A 15036-nucleotide genomic window follows, 5' to 3' on the forward strand; every position below is an offset into this window, starting at 1 on the left:
TTCAATTTGATTGGACTTCAACTTCAACAAAAACTACCTTGACCAAAAACTTTAACCTGAAGCGGGACAGACTAGCGAACGAACGAAAGAACGAACGAACGAACGCACGGACAAACGAACGGACGCACAGACCAGACAGCTAAATATCCCTCTACTATCGTAGGTTGGACATTATTAACAACTATGGGTTACCGTGCGGCCTTCAACAATGAGCAAAGCCCATACCGCATAGTCAGCTGTAAGATCTAATTGTACGTGTTGAGCGCTGCAAAGAACGGACGAACGAACGACTAGTTTCCCCTCAGCATTGTGGCGGGAACACCTGACGTAGGAAAGGTATGACGTCATTGAATATGTATGACCTCATATATCTAAAATGGCGTTCCAACTGATGTTCCAACAACAAAACAATAACGCAATGAGAAGAGAAAGAATATTTCGTGACAGAACGCATCCCTTAGATGTATATGACGATTTTGATTTAATTAGAAGGTACCGAATGCCAAGAGAAGCTATTCTCAATATTGTTGACATGTTAACAGATGATTTAGAGCCAAAGACTATGCGTTCACATAGTGTTCCTGCAAGTCTCCAGGTTTTGACTGCCCTAAGATATTACGCTACTGGATCATTCCAGCAGGTTGTAGGTGATTTGGTTGGTCTAAGTCAACCCACAATATCAAGAATTGTAACCAAAACTTCAAGAGCATTAGCAGCTAAAGTCGCTGATTTCATTAAATTCCCGTTATCTCCACGGGAACAGCTTGCTGTCAAGCAAGGCTTTTCAAATGAATGTAATATGCCAAATACAGTTGGTTGTGTCGATGGTACACTAATAGCCATCAAGAGACCTTCTGAAAGAGAAGATGCGTATGTTTGCCGGAAAATGTTCCATGCATTAAATGTGCAAGGTGTATGTGATAATAAAAAAAGACTGACAAATCTTGTTGTCAAATGGCCTGGATGCACGCATGATGCGTACATTTGGAACAATTGTGAACTAATGAACTATATGGAAAATCATCAAAACATGGGTCATCTTCTTGGAGATTCAGCATATCCTCTTCGCCAATACCTATTGACACCACTAAGGAATCCCATTACACCTGGTGAAAGAGCTTTCAATTCAGCCCATAAAAGAGCAAGACAAAGAATTGAAGACACATTTGGTCGATGGAAGAGCAGATGGATGTGTATAACGTAAGGGTACCCAAATTGCACAGAGTACCCAAATTGCACCTATTTAGAAAAAATAGCAACGGAAATCTTACAAGATTCCTAGAGACTAAACAATTGTATTTTTATGATTTGATACTATGCACGTCTTTCAACATAGGTAAACATATTTAGATATACACAAAACGTGCACAGTATTTATCAACAGATGGACTGTTTACTGAAAAAGCAAAATGTACGAAAACGTCACCATGCGACGTCATCAAAACGTCATCTTTTTAAAATTAGCAAATACAATATATTATAAGTATCCATTTCGTAAAATATGAAGAGTAAGCATGGAATAATATCCAATTGTTCAAAATATTTGAAGAAATTAAACAAAAGCTCGGTTATTAGACTTTTGACGATGTGAATTTAAGCATGGATGCAATTTGGGTACTCCTCATTACAGAATCATGGATAGTTTGGAGGTTGATTTAAACCCATTTTTGTATGACTCAATATGGATTCAAAATTAAATCGGTGTACCTATACAATAAAGAAGGATAGGGCTACAAAATAAACACAGTATGGACATTTTTTTCTTGATCATAAAAAAACGTAGGTGAAAAAACTGTCAAAATAGGTGCAATTTGGGTACCGTCACGTTACATAAGTATGGTAGGTTCAAAAATTTAAAAAAAAGTATTATTTATCAGAGTTAACAACTCTTTTTCAAATTAACCAATCATTTATAGATTTATCGATTTACAAAGAACGATATAGCAGTTTCTCTATGTAAAAAAAATAAGCCATTGTAACAAAAACCAAATATTCTGCTTTTTTTTCTAATCAGTATTTCAACTTTTGATTTCTTCCTTGTAGCGAGATCACCATTACTTTTTTTTTTATTTTCTCAACTCTTTTTATGAAACTTCTCATATTTTATTTCAAAATTCTATGTCATATTTTCTTAATATAAACATTTGTTTTGATTAATAGTTTTGATTTCCCTGTAGGTGGACCATTAACAGTTCAACTTGAAACAGCAATAGATGTTATTGTGTCAACTGGCATTCTGCACAATATATGTGAAGATCTAGGATTACCAGTAGACCTTCTGGATCCGGAGGAACAGGAAAATGAGGACGAGAACGATGACATCCAAGACATTGATGGGCGTCATTTAAGAAACAGGCTAATAGCTGAGAGATTTTAAGGTAACGTTTAATAAATTGACTCTAAAATCTAATATTTAATTTCACAATTAATTTCACAAATAATAATATTCTGAATTTTAGACAGACACACAGACACAAATAATGTTAGTTTCGTGAATTCGAATCAAGAGACATAAACGCCCCACGAAAAACCTCAAACGACGTTGGCTCATGTATTCCGTCATTATCTGTCTCTTGTCTTTTTGCTGATTCGAATCTCTTTTCCTCAATCAAAAGGCGTCTTTTTTCGACTGCTAACCGTTCCCTCTCAATACAATAAGTAAACGTTGTCCCTCTATTTCGACAAGTTGTCTTTGCAAGATTAAACTGAAAATCGAAAGACTTTATAATTATAACAGTTGGTTAGGTAAATACTGATTAAAGGTTAATGAATATACTTTTGGCCACACTGGTGTTCAGTTTCATTTTAATGAATAAAGTACTAAAAGAAATGAAGGCCGTGTGTTTCTTTGAGACCGGAGACATATAATGCAATCGAATGTCAATACAACAATAATTGTATTATATGCAAGTGTGAAGGTCGTATGATGATATCTATATGTTTTATTACTCTTTTGTTGAAGGATTGCTGTCTGATGATTTATTATATACAAAATCTTCTTTTTTACATCGATTTTACATATATTATTAGTAATAACTTTTTCAAATTAATATTTCTAAATCAAAAATATACATATGTGTAGTGCTGTGTTATTCTATAATATTTTTATTGTATCTTTTCAGATTTGAAATAGCCTTGCTGTAAAGGAAAAAGATTAATTTAGCCTTCATCAAAACAAAGACGCTGACCGTGCATGCTTTGAAAAGACATAGTTATTTCAGAAATCATTAAATTTCAACATAAACAGTCTTTTTTGTTGTGATAGTTTCATGATAATGTTCAGTTCAAGTGTTATTTACCTTTCACTATCCGTTTTCTTCTGCTTTACTGGTAGGTAGTTTTCTGATTCTGTTGGCCTTTTGGGAGTTTGTCTTGTATGATCTACGTGTAGCACCTGTGTGATATTCCCAGTAGTATTTTCAAATGGAGGCATAACGGCAGATACAACAGTCTCAGCACATGACGCTTTTATTGGTGTATAAAAGAAAAATATTATATTGATCCGATGAAATAAAAACACGCATAATATCTTTATTTGCATTAAATTGAGATACAAGTATTCCTTTATTCTTTTATATATAAGTATCAATTATAATATTTTTGATTTGTGATTTATGTATATATTGCAACCGGATTTTACTGGCAGATGGACAGTAAATTCAGATACAAAAATGTATATTCAAAACACTGCTTTCAAATTATTTCATTTAAACATAAAATGTCCATTCAATACAGTGTTTGATAATGATGTACAGTGGAGTTTTCGGTGTCCGCGCGGTCGGTGATACCGCGCATTAGCTAATTTGAAGTTCAGATTTCGTTATATCAACAACGTAACGCAAATGAAATTGTTCTTGTTATTGTTTTAGCATTCCGACGAGATAAAAAAGAACAAAATTGATAAGTTCCAGATTGAAATAATAACTGCAATCACGTGATTTACAATATTGGGCCAATGTCCATTAAAAAAATACAGCATCAGATAAAATTTGTTTTACGTAAGTCAAATTTCTATCAGATTGCAATAATTTTTGCTCTGTATCATTGGCAGTGTGCTTGGTTTGAATTTAGCTACCTTTCGTAGAAGTAACTGCAATGATATGAGTGAATGATTGGAGAGTAAGTTATTTTTGGAAAGCATGCGCGAAATCAACGGACATTGGAGGAACTCTCAGAACAAGGGTTTCCCCAATTTTGGACACACATTACACAAAATCTTGAGGGTGAAACCGTACAAGCTGATAATTTTATGAAATAAAAGTTTGTTATGAATTTATTCACACAATATTATCCAATGATTGGTTTTGTCAGTTGAATGAAGTGAAGTTAAAAGTCTTAGGTGTGCGGATACACCGGACTGCAACGTATTAAAAGCTTAATGAATGATAAACGACTCACTCTCTCTGTAAAAAAGATATTTTATAATCATGATTATAATTATTATACTATAATGAATAAAATTCAAAACTTTGCGTTATTTCAAAAAGGTTTGCATTATAACGGAAGCATAGAAAAAATATATATAAAACAATTGTGTGGCGCTAATACGCTCTCTTAGGCTGTTGATAGTAAATATTCAATCCGAAAAAAAAAACATACCTTCATGGTATCACAACCAGTTGAGATACCAAATACTCTTTCTTCCCCCAACAACTGCTACAACGTCTTCTTCCATTTTACTTAAGGCTATAAAACTAGGAACTCCGCCTCCTGTTTTCTTCCGCTCATTTGTAATAGATGTAGCCTTCTTTTTGGTCCCTCTCTTGATGTCATCCCATTTCTTTTTTATTTCCTCTGTGGTTCTGCTGGTAAAGGATACTGCGTTTACCGCGTTTTGTACTTTTTTCCATGCTTCTTTCTTCCTTGTATTAGAAACAATATCAGAAAACTTGCTAAACAACATGACAGAATTTTCTTTGACATTGTCCACGATGGCATCTATTTCTTTTTCTGTAAATCTTGGCTTCTTTGTTTTCTTCTGTTCCTCCATGGCTGACGTTTCTTTAAAAATGACGTCATATTAATGACGTCATCAGTTCCATTAGAAAATAGATTATTGATTAATGGATTGATTGATTGATTGATTGATTGATTGATTGATTGATTGATTGATTGATTGATTGATTGATTGATTGAATTTTGAATTAATTGATGAAATTACGATATGATTGAGTGTTAAAATGTATAAATTGTGTAAGTAATAGACTAATAGATTCAAAGTACGGGTTTCTGGGGTTCAGTTTAACAGCTAAAAACTGACTTCTAATTGACGTGTGTACACCGCCTCGCTGTTCTTGTGGCACCGTCTTTACCTCGAGTATGGGAAGTTCTTACATTAAATCCAAGCAGAGTCAAATCAAACACGCCACGGTTAAGATTGACAGTTGCAGCTTCTCCGCTAAACATGCCACACTAAGGAGTAGAGCAAAGACTCGTCGGCATAAAGTAAAACTTATGTGTCCAGAAGACCGACATGCCTTTAGGCTGGTTATTACCTTGTGAAATAAAAAAATTCTGCTGGGCTTGTCGGTCTAGTACAAAGCAGGGTATATAATCATTTAACATTAATATGTTATCGTTCGGAATATAAATATTAATTTGCCGCTGGACGCTCAACCGTCATCCATCCATCCATCCATATTGTTCATTGACTTACATGTTTTAAATTAACATGAGGAAGAATTTTTTGGAAAACGAAATGTACAGACAACACATGACTCTTTTAAAAATGGTTATATGTTTATATATTGTATTGTTGGATACATGTATACCTTACTCTAAAAAAACATAGTATTATTTATTTTAAAAAGAATTAATTAAGCTAATGACTTTCGAAGTGATGTTTAAAGTCAACATAGAAAAAAGTAACGACGACTGAAAACGAGGTTCATTATGAAGAACATTTTATTTCTTAGAAAAAAAATCAAAGAAAACAACAGCGTAGACTATGATAATCAAATAAAAGTTTTAAGAGACATTTCAGTAAAACTTAATTTAATTAGGTTTAGACGTCATAAGTACTGCGCAAACTTTCCGTAAACTACGGTACCTTTACGGACGTTTTGTGAATACGGCGTAAACGTTGCGAATTAGATGCGGATTTCTTCCGTAGACCATCCGTAAACTTTCCGCAACTGAAATGTCGTTATGTTGAAATTTCCTCTTTCTAATAAATGTAGGAAAAAACATGTTCCATTTCGAATTATTAAACAAAAATCGCACTATGGAGAAAAATATCAACTTTCAGTTTTCTGTTCATTATTGATCTGTTGAATGATGACCATGAAAACCGAGATGTCTGACCTACAAATACACAAAACTCAAAAATTATCAGTGAAGAGAAATACAGCAATAAAATGGCTATTTTATCATGTTTATGAACATTTTAATAAACTATCATTTAAATATCTATTGTTAGTACTCTTATTTCAGTGCTTTGCGTCTATGATTTACATATTACTGGTTATTGTTTGGTTCCTTGTTGCAGTCTTTTGAGTTAAGCCCATTGCAACAAATTTTTACAATTTGTTCAAATGTTGTGCTGTTATTAAAACCACTGTCGGGTATAGCGTTTGCTCATTGTCAAAGGCTGTACAGTGAACTATTTTTGTTAAATTAAGGGGGCTCGCAGGTTTCAATCAATTTTTTTTTCTTAATATAGGGTTACGCTATATTTTTCTATAAATGAACTTTTATCTTATACTTTATAGAAAAATAGAAAAATTAAATTAAAAAAATGGGGACACCATTCATTCACACTCACAATCCGCCTTTGAAAGAAGCATATATACATTTTTGTAAAGGTACTTTTTTTTTCTGTTGAACTAATAGGAGAAATAGAGGTAATTTTGTTAGCGTTGTCTTTTATAGATTACTATATCATGTATAGGGTATGAGTTTTTTAATTACTAACAGGTCATGATTGGCCTCTAATAAGTAATTACAATGGTTACATCCACTTAATTGAACTCTGATGGATAGTTTTCTCATTTATCGTACCACATCTTAATTTAATAAATATTTAATCATTACTCAAGGGCAATTACTTTTTTTAACAGTGGACTTACCATTTAGGCTTTGTTGACCTTTGTAAATCTATTTTTGTTGTTAATTTCTTCTGTTTATAGTTTCCCTTTATCTTTAATATTCTTTCCCTACACATAAAAGGGTAAACAATATCATTTAATGACAAAAATAACTACTAATACATAAAAAGTAGGCAACTGAAAATTTTGCCTCATTTTTATATAACTTCGACTTGATCCTCATTCTTGCTGTTTAATATTATCATTGTTTTATGAAAATGAGGTCTTAGTAAAAATTAACCTTGGCAAACAGACATCTTCTTTTTTTATATGACACCTTGCATTCATTCTGTACAACAAGTAGACTTATGCTTATTCAAAGAACCATAAAATGCGGTCATGGTTTTATGAATCTGCCAGAGAGACATGCACACCTTACAATTGTTACATATCCTACAAATATAATCTACCTGTAACTTTAAGCATAATTATGATAAACAATGCAGTGTTTCATTGACCAATGAAAATGAGGTCAAGGTCATATAAAATATGACAGACAGACATGTGCATCTTACAATCATTCCGTTCACTAAATAAAGTGGCCTTATTGCTTACAGTATCCGGAAAATAAACCAAACCACAAAAATGAAACATTTTCATAGTTCCTTATACCCTGCCACATTCGTAATGTATGTGCCTGTTCCAAGTCAGGAGCCTATAATTCAGTGATTGTCCTTTGTTTATGTATAACATTTAACTGTTTTCCATTTTTTGTACATAAATTATGTTGTTAGTTTTCTGGTTTGAATTGTTTTTGTTGTCATTTCTGGACCTTTTATAGCTGACTATGCAGTATAACTGGGAGTACTCTCATATCTGTTAATTGTGTCTTTTTGTGTAGGGATGTATAAATACCCGACCACGTCCACTTGTATTTTTGTCCATCTGATGAGTTAAGCCTTTTTCAACTGATTTTTATAGTTTATTCTTATGTTGTACTGTTATACCACTGGCACAGGTTAGGGGGAGGGTTGGGATCCCGCTAACATGTTTAACCCCGCCACATTATTTATGTATGTGCCTGTCCCAAGTCAGGAGCCTGTAAATCAGTGGTTGTCGTTTGTTTATGTGTTACATATTTGTTTTTCGTTCATTTCTTTATATAAATAAGGCCGTTAGTTTTCTCGTTTGAATTGTTTTACATTGTCTTAGCGGGACCTTTTATAGCTGACTATGCGGTATGGGCTTTGCTCTTTGTTGAAGGCCGTACGGTGACGTTTAGTTGTTAATGTCTGAGTCATTTTGGTCTCTTGTGGACAGTTGTCTCATTGGCAATCATAATCATACCACATCTTCTTTTTTATATTTGTTCATTGTTAAGGCTGTAGGGTGACCTTGAGTTGTTAATTTCTGTTTCATTTGGTCTCTCATGGGGAGTTGTCCAATCATACCCCATCTTCTTTTTTTATATTGTCCTATGTACTATGAAAATAAAGTAAGATGAAACTTCTCAGTCAGACATATGCACCTAGTTGACCTTTTGCTAATTTGGAAACAAGAAAATAGAGAAACTGGCCAAAAAAACCAAAAAGGTAACATTAAGCAATGAACCATAAAAATGAGGTCAAGATTGAATAAAACATGCCAGTCTAACATGTACATCCCTAAAAAAAATTATACAAAAAATATACTTGACATGTTGCAAACAATATTAGAAAACCCGACCAAAACACAAAAACTTAACAATAACCACTGAACCATAAAAATAAGGTCAGAGGATAGAAAACCAGATAAATTGACACAAATCCCTGTGGTAAGACAAAATGTGCCATAATCATGATAATATATTAGTCCAAATGATAATGAAGTCTTGCTAGGCTATTCTGTTCTGTTCTGGTTTAGAAAATCCTTCCTTCTGGCTTCAAAGGAGCACTTCGCACAATGACGAATAAATGTTTATATATATATATACCTAAAAAGACATACTAGGTACGCCTCGTGAGATGAGTGTTGGTTACTGTCAAAGACCCTTACGCTTGCTTGGCGGAAGGTTTTTAATTATGAATACGAGTTCGTAGTCCATGAAGAGCAAAGCAAAGCTTCCTTGTCATGTATTCTACATGAATTCTACAGTGTAGCAGGCATCCATGCATTTACATTTGCAACCACAAGCACATATAAAGCTACTAGGGTCCAATATAAAGTTAGTGTCTAGCTATTTCAACTTTTTTCTTGGACGCCGTCATAGTAAAAAAAATCCTTTCAAGGCGTAATAATTGTTTGTATTAAAAAAGAAGAAAACTAAATCTTACTTGTTAGTTGTTACGGGCTAACAAAAAAGATTTATTTAAAGTTGGTTATACATACAATACAACATAAACTCAAGAGCTTTTATCCAACATACATATATGACAAGCACAATACATAAAACATAAGTTCATCACTGAGATAGTAGTCTCAGATAGAGGGAGACGGGGTCAACCAAACCCCTATTCAATCTGAATGTAGGACAGAAAGTCACAGGACAAAAAGTCACGGTCAACAAGTCACAGACAAAAAGTCACAATTCAGTTTAGAGATTATTTTTCTTTGAACAAGAAAACACTTTTTTTTGTATTTTTCTTGAAGTTTTATATAAGAAGCAACTTAGTAATTAAAATTTATTCAATAAATATCAATAATAATCAAATAATTGTTATGAAAACAAAATGTCAAAGTGGCTTGGTACTTAAAAGGCTTCAATTTGCCAATAAATATGGCCCCATAAATATCGGTCTCTAAAAACACCGCAAAGGACCTCCTTTGTGCACAAAGGAGCACAAAGGACCACAAAGGAGCTTCATAAGAGCACAAAGGACCTGAAATTGTTTATTAAATGGGGGGAAAGGCATTTCTCACGAAAAAAAATATTGATTTTTATTAAAATACTCGAGTTATTACCGTATCACCAAAAACCAAGACAACCGTAATTATGAAAACTGTGGCAATGTTGCCTCAACATTAAACATTCATATATAGTACATTCATGTTTATCTAATGATTTATTTATTAAGGCAAATAATTTATATGTTATCAAGGTTTCAAAAGCAATGCATATACGGTATCAATGTATATTTTTTATGGTGAATCTGCAGTGGTACAAGTTCCCAATGATTGCAGTTGTTCTACTTGGTAGTTAACCTTGGTTTTATTTGACTGCTAGAAGTTCAATTTGACTTAGTATGAACATGTAATAGTATGAATGGACTGGTTTCCCTGGAAAGAAAACTGAGTTTGTGTTCTATAGTACAAAAGTTATGAGACACGAATCAGACAAATGTTCACTACAACAGGGATCAAAGGTGAGGTCTGACTGACCTGCCCATAGTAAATGTAAATGATTTGTTATTTTGTCCCATACATATGAATATATATAATTTAGGGGTGGGGATCTCAACGGTTTTCAAGTTCTCAAACAGGTAGGGGTAGGCAGAGGATTTAGGGGGGCAGGGGGCCCGGCCCCCCCTTTTTTGGAAAAAATTTGGTTGCTTATATAGGGAATCACTGAAGCGTGACTGGAGCGGGCCCCTCTTAGGTCAGTTAGTGGGCCCCACTTATAAAAATTTCTGGATCCGCCACTGGGGGTAGGGTGACCCTAGGGACTTCCCCTACATTTCATTTTATTTGTTATATTGTCCCATACATGAATATATATGGTTTAGGGGTGGGGATCTCATTGGTTTCCAAGTTCTCAAACAGAAGGGGTAGGGTGACCCAAGGGACTCCCCCTATATTTCATTTAATTAGTTATATTGATCCATACATGAATATATATTGTTTTGGTGTGGGGATCTCGACCGTTTCCAAGTTCTCAAACAGGAGGGTTGGGATGACCACAGGGACTTCCCCTATATATCATTTAATTTGTTATATTGTCCCAAACATGAGTATATATGGTTTAGGGGTAAGGATCTTGACCATTTCCAAGTTCTCAAACAGGAGGGTGAACAGTGACCTCAGGGACTCCCCCTATCTTACATCTGATTTATTATATTGTCCCATACATGAATATATATGGTTTAGGGATGGGGATCTCGACCATTTTTAAATTCTAAAACAGGAGGGGTGGGGTGACCCCTAGCAACTCTTCCTATATTTCATTTGATTTTTCATATTGTCACAAACATGAATATATATGGTTAAGGGGTGTGGATCTCGACCGTTTCCAAGATCTCAAACAGGAGGGGGTGGGGTAACTCCAGGGACTCCCCCTATATTTCATTTTTTATTTATTATATTGTCCTATACTTGAATATATGCAGGGGCGGACTCAGACGGGGGAGGGTTGCGGGCTTGCACCCCCCTTAAATTTGCAAAGCATGGGTTGTTCTCAGCTTAATAAAGAATATTCCGAGAATTTTACCTCAATATTTTTTTAGCCTCGCTCTGCTCAGCGAAAATTTAAGTTTGCACCCCTCCTAACCTAAAATCCTGGATCTGCCCCCTCATATGGTTTAGGGGTGGGGAGCTCGACCGTTTCCAAGTTATCAAACAGGAGGGGGTAGAGTGGCCCAAAGAATGCCACCTATATATCATATGATTTACTTACATTAAGGTATATATAATATAGTTGCATTATTAGTGAAAAAAAAAGAATGAAACTTTCAGCTACTTTAATTGACCCTTCAAAATTGAGAAAAAACAAATAACCCCTCGAAATTGCAGTAAACTTTACACTTTAAAAGCATCTCACATGCGTTATCATCATTTATCATTTATAAAGAAAATTTAGACTGTGACCATGAACATGTATATTGTTAGATATACTGTTCCCAGCTGTCACGTTGTATTGGATTTTTAAATTAAAATTTGTCAAAAAGTAATTTTGAGTTTCTGAATAAAATATTTTTCTGCTTTTTCTTTCTTTTACATATATCTTTTGGTTTACAATACTAGTGTTTATATTCATTTACCATGCATAGATGTATTTTTTCACCTGCTTGGATTTATTTTGTAAATGATCGCCAAACCCGGAATTACCCTTATCCGCTTCCGGAATCGGATCCGATTTTGTAAAATTTTGTCTTCACGGCCGCCATTGTTATGTGTTTACAATGTTGTTTTTGTCAATCAGATACGATTTTACTCGAATTTATACAATATTTGTCGGCGATTTTCTGTATAAAGCTAGCGGTTGAACAAAATGAACATCGCCGTCATGAATAATAATGATAAAAATAAGTTTTTAGCTCGTTTAATTGGAGACTTTGGTGAACATGGTGAAAAGGTTTGCAAAGTAATTTCTTATTTTCTTTCAAATGTAAGGTGACTACGTCGGGCGTAGCTAGAAACCAACTATCCTAGTCGAAATTCCGCTTGCAAAAGTGGAAGGTCGCGGACCTCGGACCACCGCTAATTTGCACACCTGCCTCCAAATTGAAAAGCTACGAAAATTTCTTTTTCTAATTTGAAATTGCCGCCAACAGCATGAACAGTTGAAATTATTATATAATAGACTACTGACGTAGTTGTACTACGTATTGATGACAAACAATATTCCTACGACTTTTGTCATTTGGGAAATCTAAACTACTTGTCTTAAGAGATTTTCGGCGATTAAATATTTCATACAATTGTTCTTTGACATCTTAGCTAAAAGCACAAGTCATAATGAACTACACAAGGATTCTTAATAAGCACTACTTCCTATGTGTAACTTTAAAACTTTTGGATAAATCGACGATCATTTAAGGTTTTTCTGGTCATTTTTTTTGTAATCCAGAATAAAAAGTATTAAAAAAGTGTTCAATTAGTTATATATAACATAGTAGCAAGCTAGATAATAACAATGGCAAGTATTTCAGGATTTATTGGGTAGAACACAAATCTAGGGTGCTCGCATAATGCAGCTAAACTGCATAAAAATAAATATATGTAATAAAAAGAAAATATTTCAAGATCTTTTTCATATATATTCAAACCATGGGCCAATTGTCAACAATTTGTTTGTGACTTTTTGTCCTGTGACTTTTTGTCCTATCAAATTTGCGACTTTATGTCCTGTGACTTTTTGTCCTGCGACTTTCTGTCCGTTTACCTTCAATCTAAATCAGTGAACTGAATTATTGTTTTTGCAGTAGTCCGGGTAACGAGTCGATATCTGTTATTAATCATGCAAATTGCGAGTCAACACTTACACACCTTTTTTTCAGAATGTCAGCTAAAAACAAAGAACCACTGGTGATAGGGGAGTGTAAAAAGTAAAATCACAAAAATACTGAACTCAGAGGAAAATCAATTCGGAAAGTCCATAATCACATGGCAAAATCATATAACAAAACGCATCAAAAACGAATGGACAAGAACTGTCATATTCCTGACTTGGTACAGGCATTTTCAAATGTAGAAAATGGTGGATTGAACCTGGTTTTATAGCTAGCTAAACCTCTCACTTGTATGACAGTCGCATCAAATTCCATTATATTGTCACCGATGCGTGAACAAAACAAACAGACATAATAGGTAAAAATGTCAAAAATAGGGGTACAGCAGTCAACATTGTGTTATCATCTTAATCACTATAAAAACAACAAATGTAACGAAGAAGCACAAAAAGGCATACATCAAATTAACATCCTCATTTTGATTATATTATACGATTATATTTGTCTTGTAAAATGCACCCAATCCGATGAATTGATCCTGAATCAGATAAGATTTTCCAAGTATTACGGAGAACCTCTTTATTTGATCACACTCGCCGGCCTGAAGATTTAATAATAAGGCTACTAAAAACATTTTATTTCCCCATGTTCGCTGTTTTTCGCTATAATTATTAAGCTGAATAAAGCTATTTGAAAAATACATTAATTTGTGTTTTTTACTGCTACAAGATATTTGAATAAAATGCTAATTACGCACCAGTTGCTGAGCAGAGAATCATTCTAAGCCAGGAACAGTATATACTAACTGTTAACAGTAAGAATAGAAATTCCCTGTAAAAAGGCAGTCAAATTTTAACAGAACTGTAACTTAATGATACATGTTGTATATCAAGTTCCAACACCTCATCCAGCACCCTGGCCCAGCACACTGAGTTAGCAAACTGGTGTGTGTCAGTCTTATAATATAAAACTGCGTAAGTTCATATCGTTAGATTTATCGTTTGTTTGGATATTTTTAGGATCGTTGTAAAATTATATATCTTCAACTTTGTTAAAATACTATCTTAAATTGTTTAATTCGTTATATTTCATAATTTTGTTAAAGTGTACTTTTTAAAGTTTTAAATTTTAAAGATATAAAAATGAATATGTATATATGTATATATATTCCATTTTGATTTGCGGAAAATCTGTTTGAACTGTAATGCCATGGTCAGTCAACTGATTTGTTGCAAAGCTGATTACAGTGCGTGTACTCGGTGTGTATAACGTAAAGTTTTCTAGAGAACATCCTGTCTACGTGTAATACAGATTGATGACATTACACAAAATTTCTTTTGTTAAATGTGCTTAGGTATCTGTGTCTATTCCCTATTTCAACACCACAAATTTTTCGAAGAAAAAAAATCAAAAAATCAATTATATGAAATAAAGAAGAAAAGTAGCAAATATCAACTTCAGTATAACTATTAACTGCGCATTGAGTAAACATAATTTCAATATTGCATGAACCAACAAATGGAAGTTTTTAACGACCTTGACTGGCTATACAGCCCTTGCACAGTCGGTAATGAACCGTCCAACCCTTGACAAAACGTATACATGTACTAGGCCTATGTAGAAGTGTTTAAAAAGACCAATTCCTATTGGTTATATTTCACACTAGGACCTTAGATAACTAGAACTAAGCAGTGGTTGATCCAGAAATTTTCATAAGTGGGGACCCAGAACACAAAATAAATAATTTAGCCGTAAAAATGAAAAATACAAAGAACATCGAATGGGTTATCTTATTTTTTCTCTCCATATTACATACAATTAATTCACTGAGTTTTTCATCCGACATCTTGGGATGACCGTGAATGCAG

General features: G+C 33.8%; 2 protein-coding genes and 1 long non-coding RNA gene across 3 annotated transcripts; 1 reads left to right on the plus strand and 2 right to left on the minus strand.

The window, feature by feature from the left end:
- The first annotated feature begins 376 nt into the window (after positions 1-376).
- LOC139492207 (putative nuclease HARBI1) lies at positions 377-1204 on the plus strand. Its single transcript, XM_071280391.1, has one exon. The coding sequence runs from the start codon at positions 377-379 to the stop codon at positions 1202-1204; it is 828 nt and encodes a 275-aa protein (XP_071136492.1).
- A 3405-nt stretch (positions 1205-4609) lies between these two features.
- LOC139492208 (myb-related transcription factor, partner of profilin-like) lies at positions 4610-4990 on the minus strand. Its single transcript, XM_071280392.1, has one exon. The coding sequence runs from the start codon at positions 4988-4990 to the stop codon at positions 4610-4612; it is 381 nt and encodes a 126-aa protein (XP_071136493.1).
- Positions 4991-6221: 1231 nt separating this feature from the next.
- LOC139493190 (uncharacterized) lies at positions 6222-13255 on the minus strand. Its single transcript, XR_011656942.1, has 3 exons — positions 13102-13255; positions 7068-7154; positions 6222-6303 (listed from the first exon to the last, which is right to left on the minus strand). It is a non-coding gene; the product is annotated as an uncharacterized lncRNA (long non-coding RNA).
- Between the last annotated feature and the right edge of the window lie 1781 nt (positions 13256-15036).

Source organism: Mytilus edulis, chromosome 10 (assembly GCF_963676685.1).
Source record: "Mytilus edulis chromosome 10, xbMytEdul2.2, whole genome shotgun sequence".
NCBI classification, from domain to species: Eukaryota; Metazoa; Mollusca; class Bivalvia; order Mytilida; family Mytilidae; genus Mytilus; species Mytilus edulis.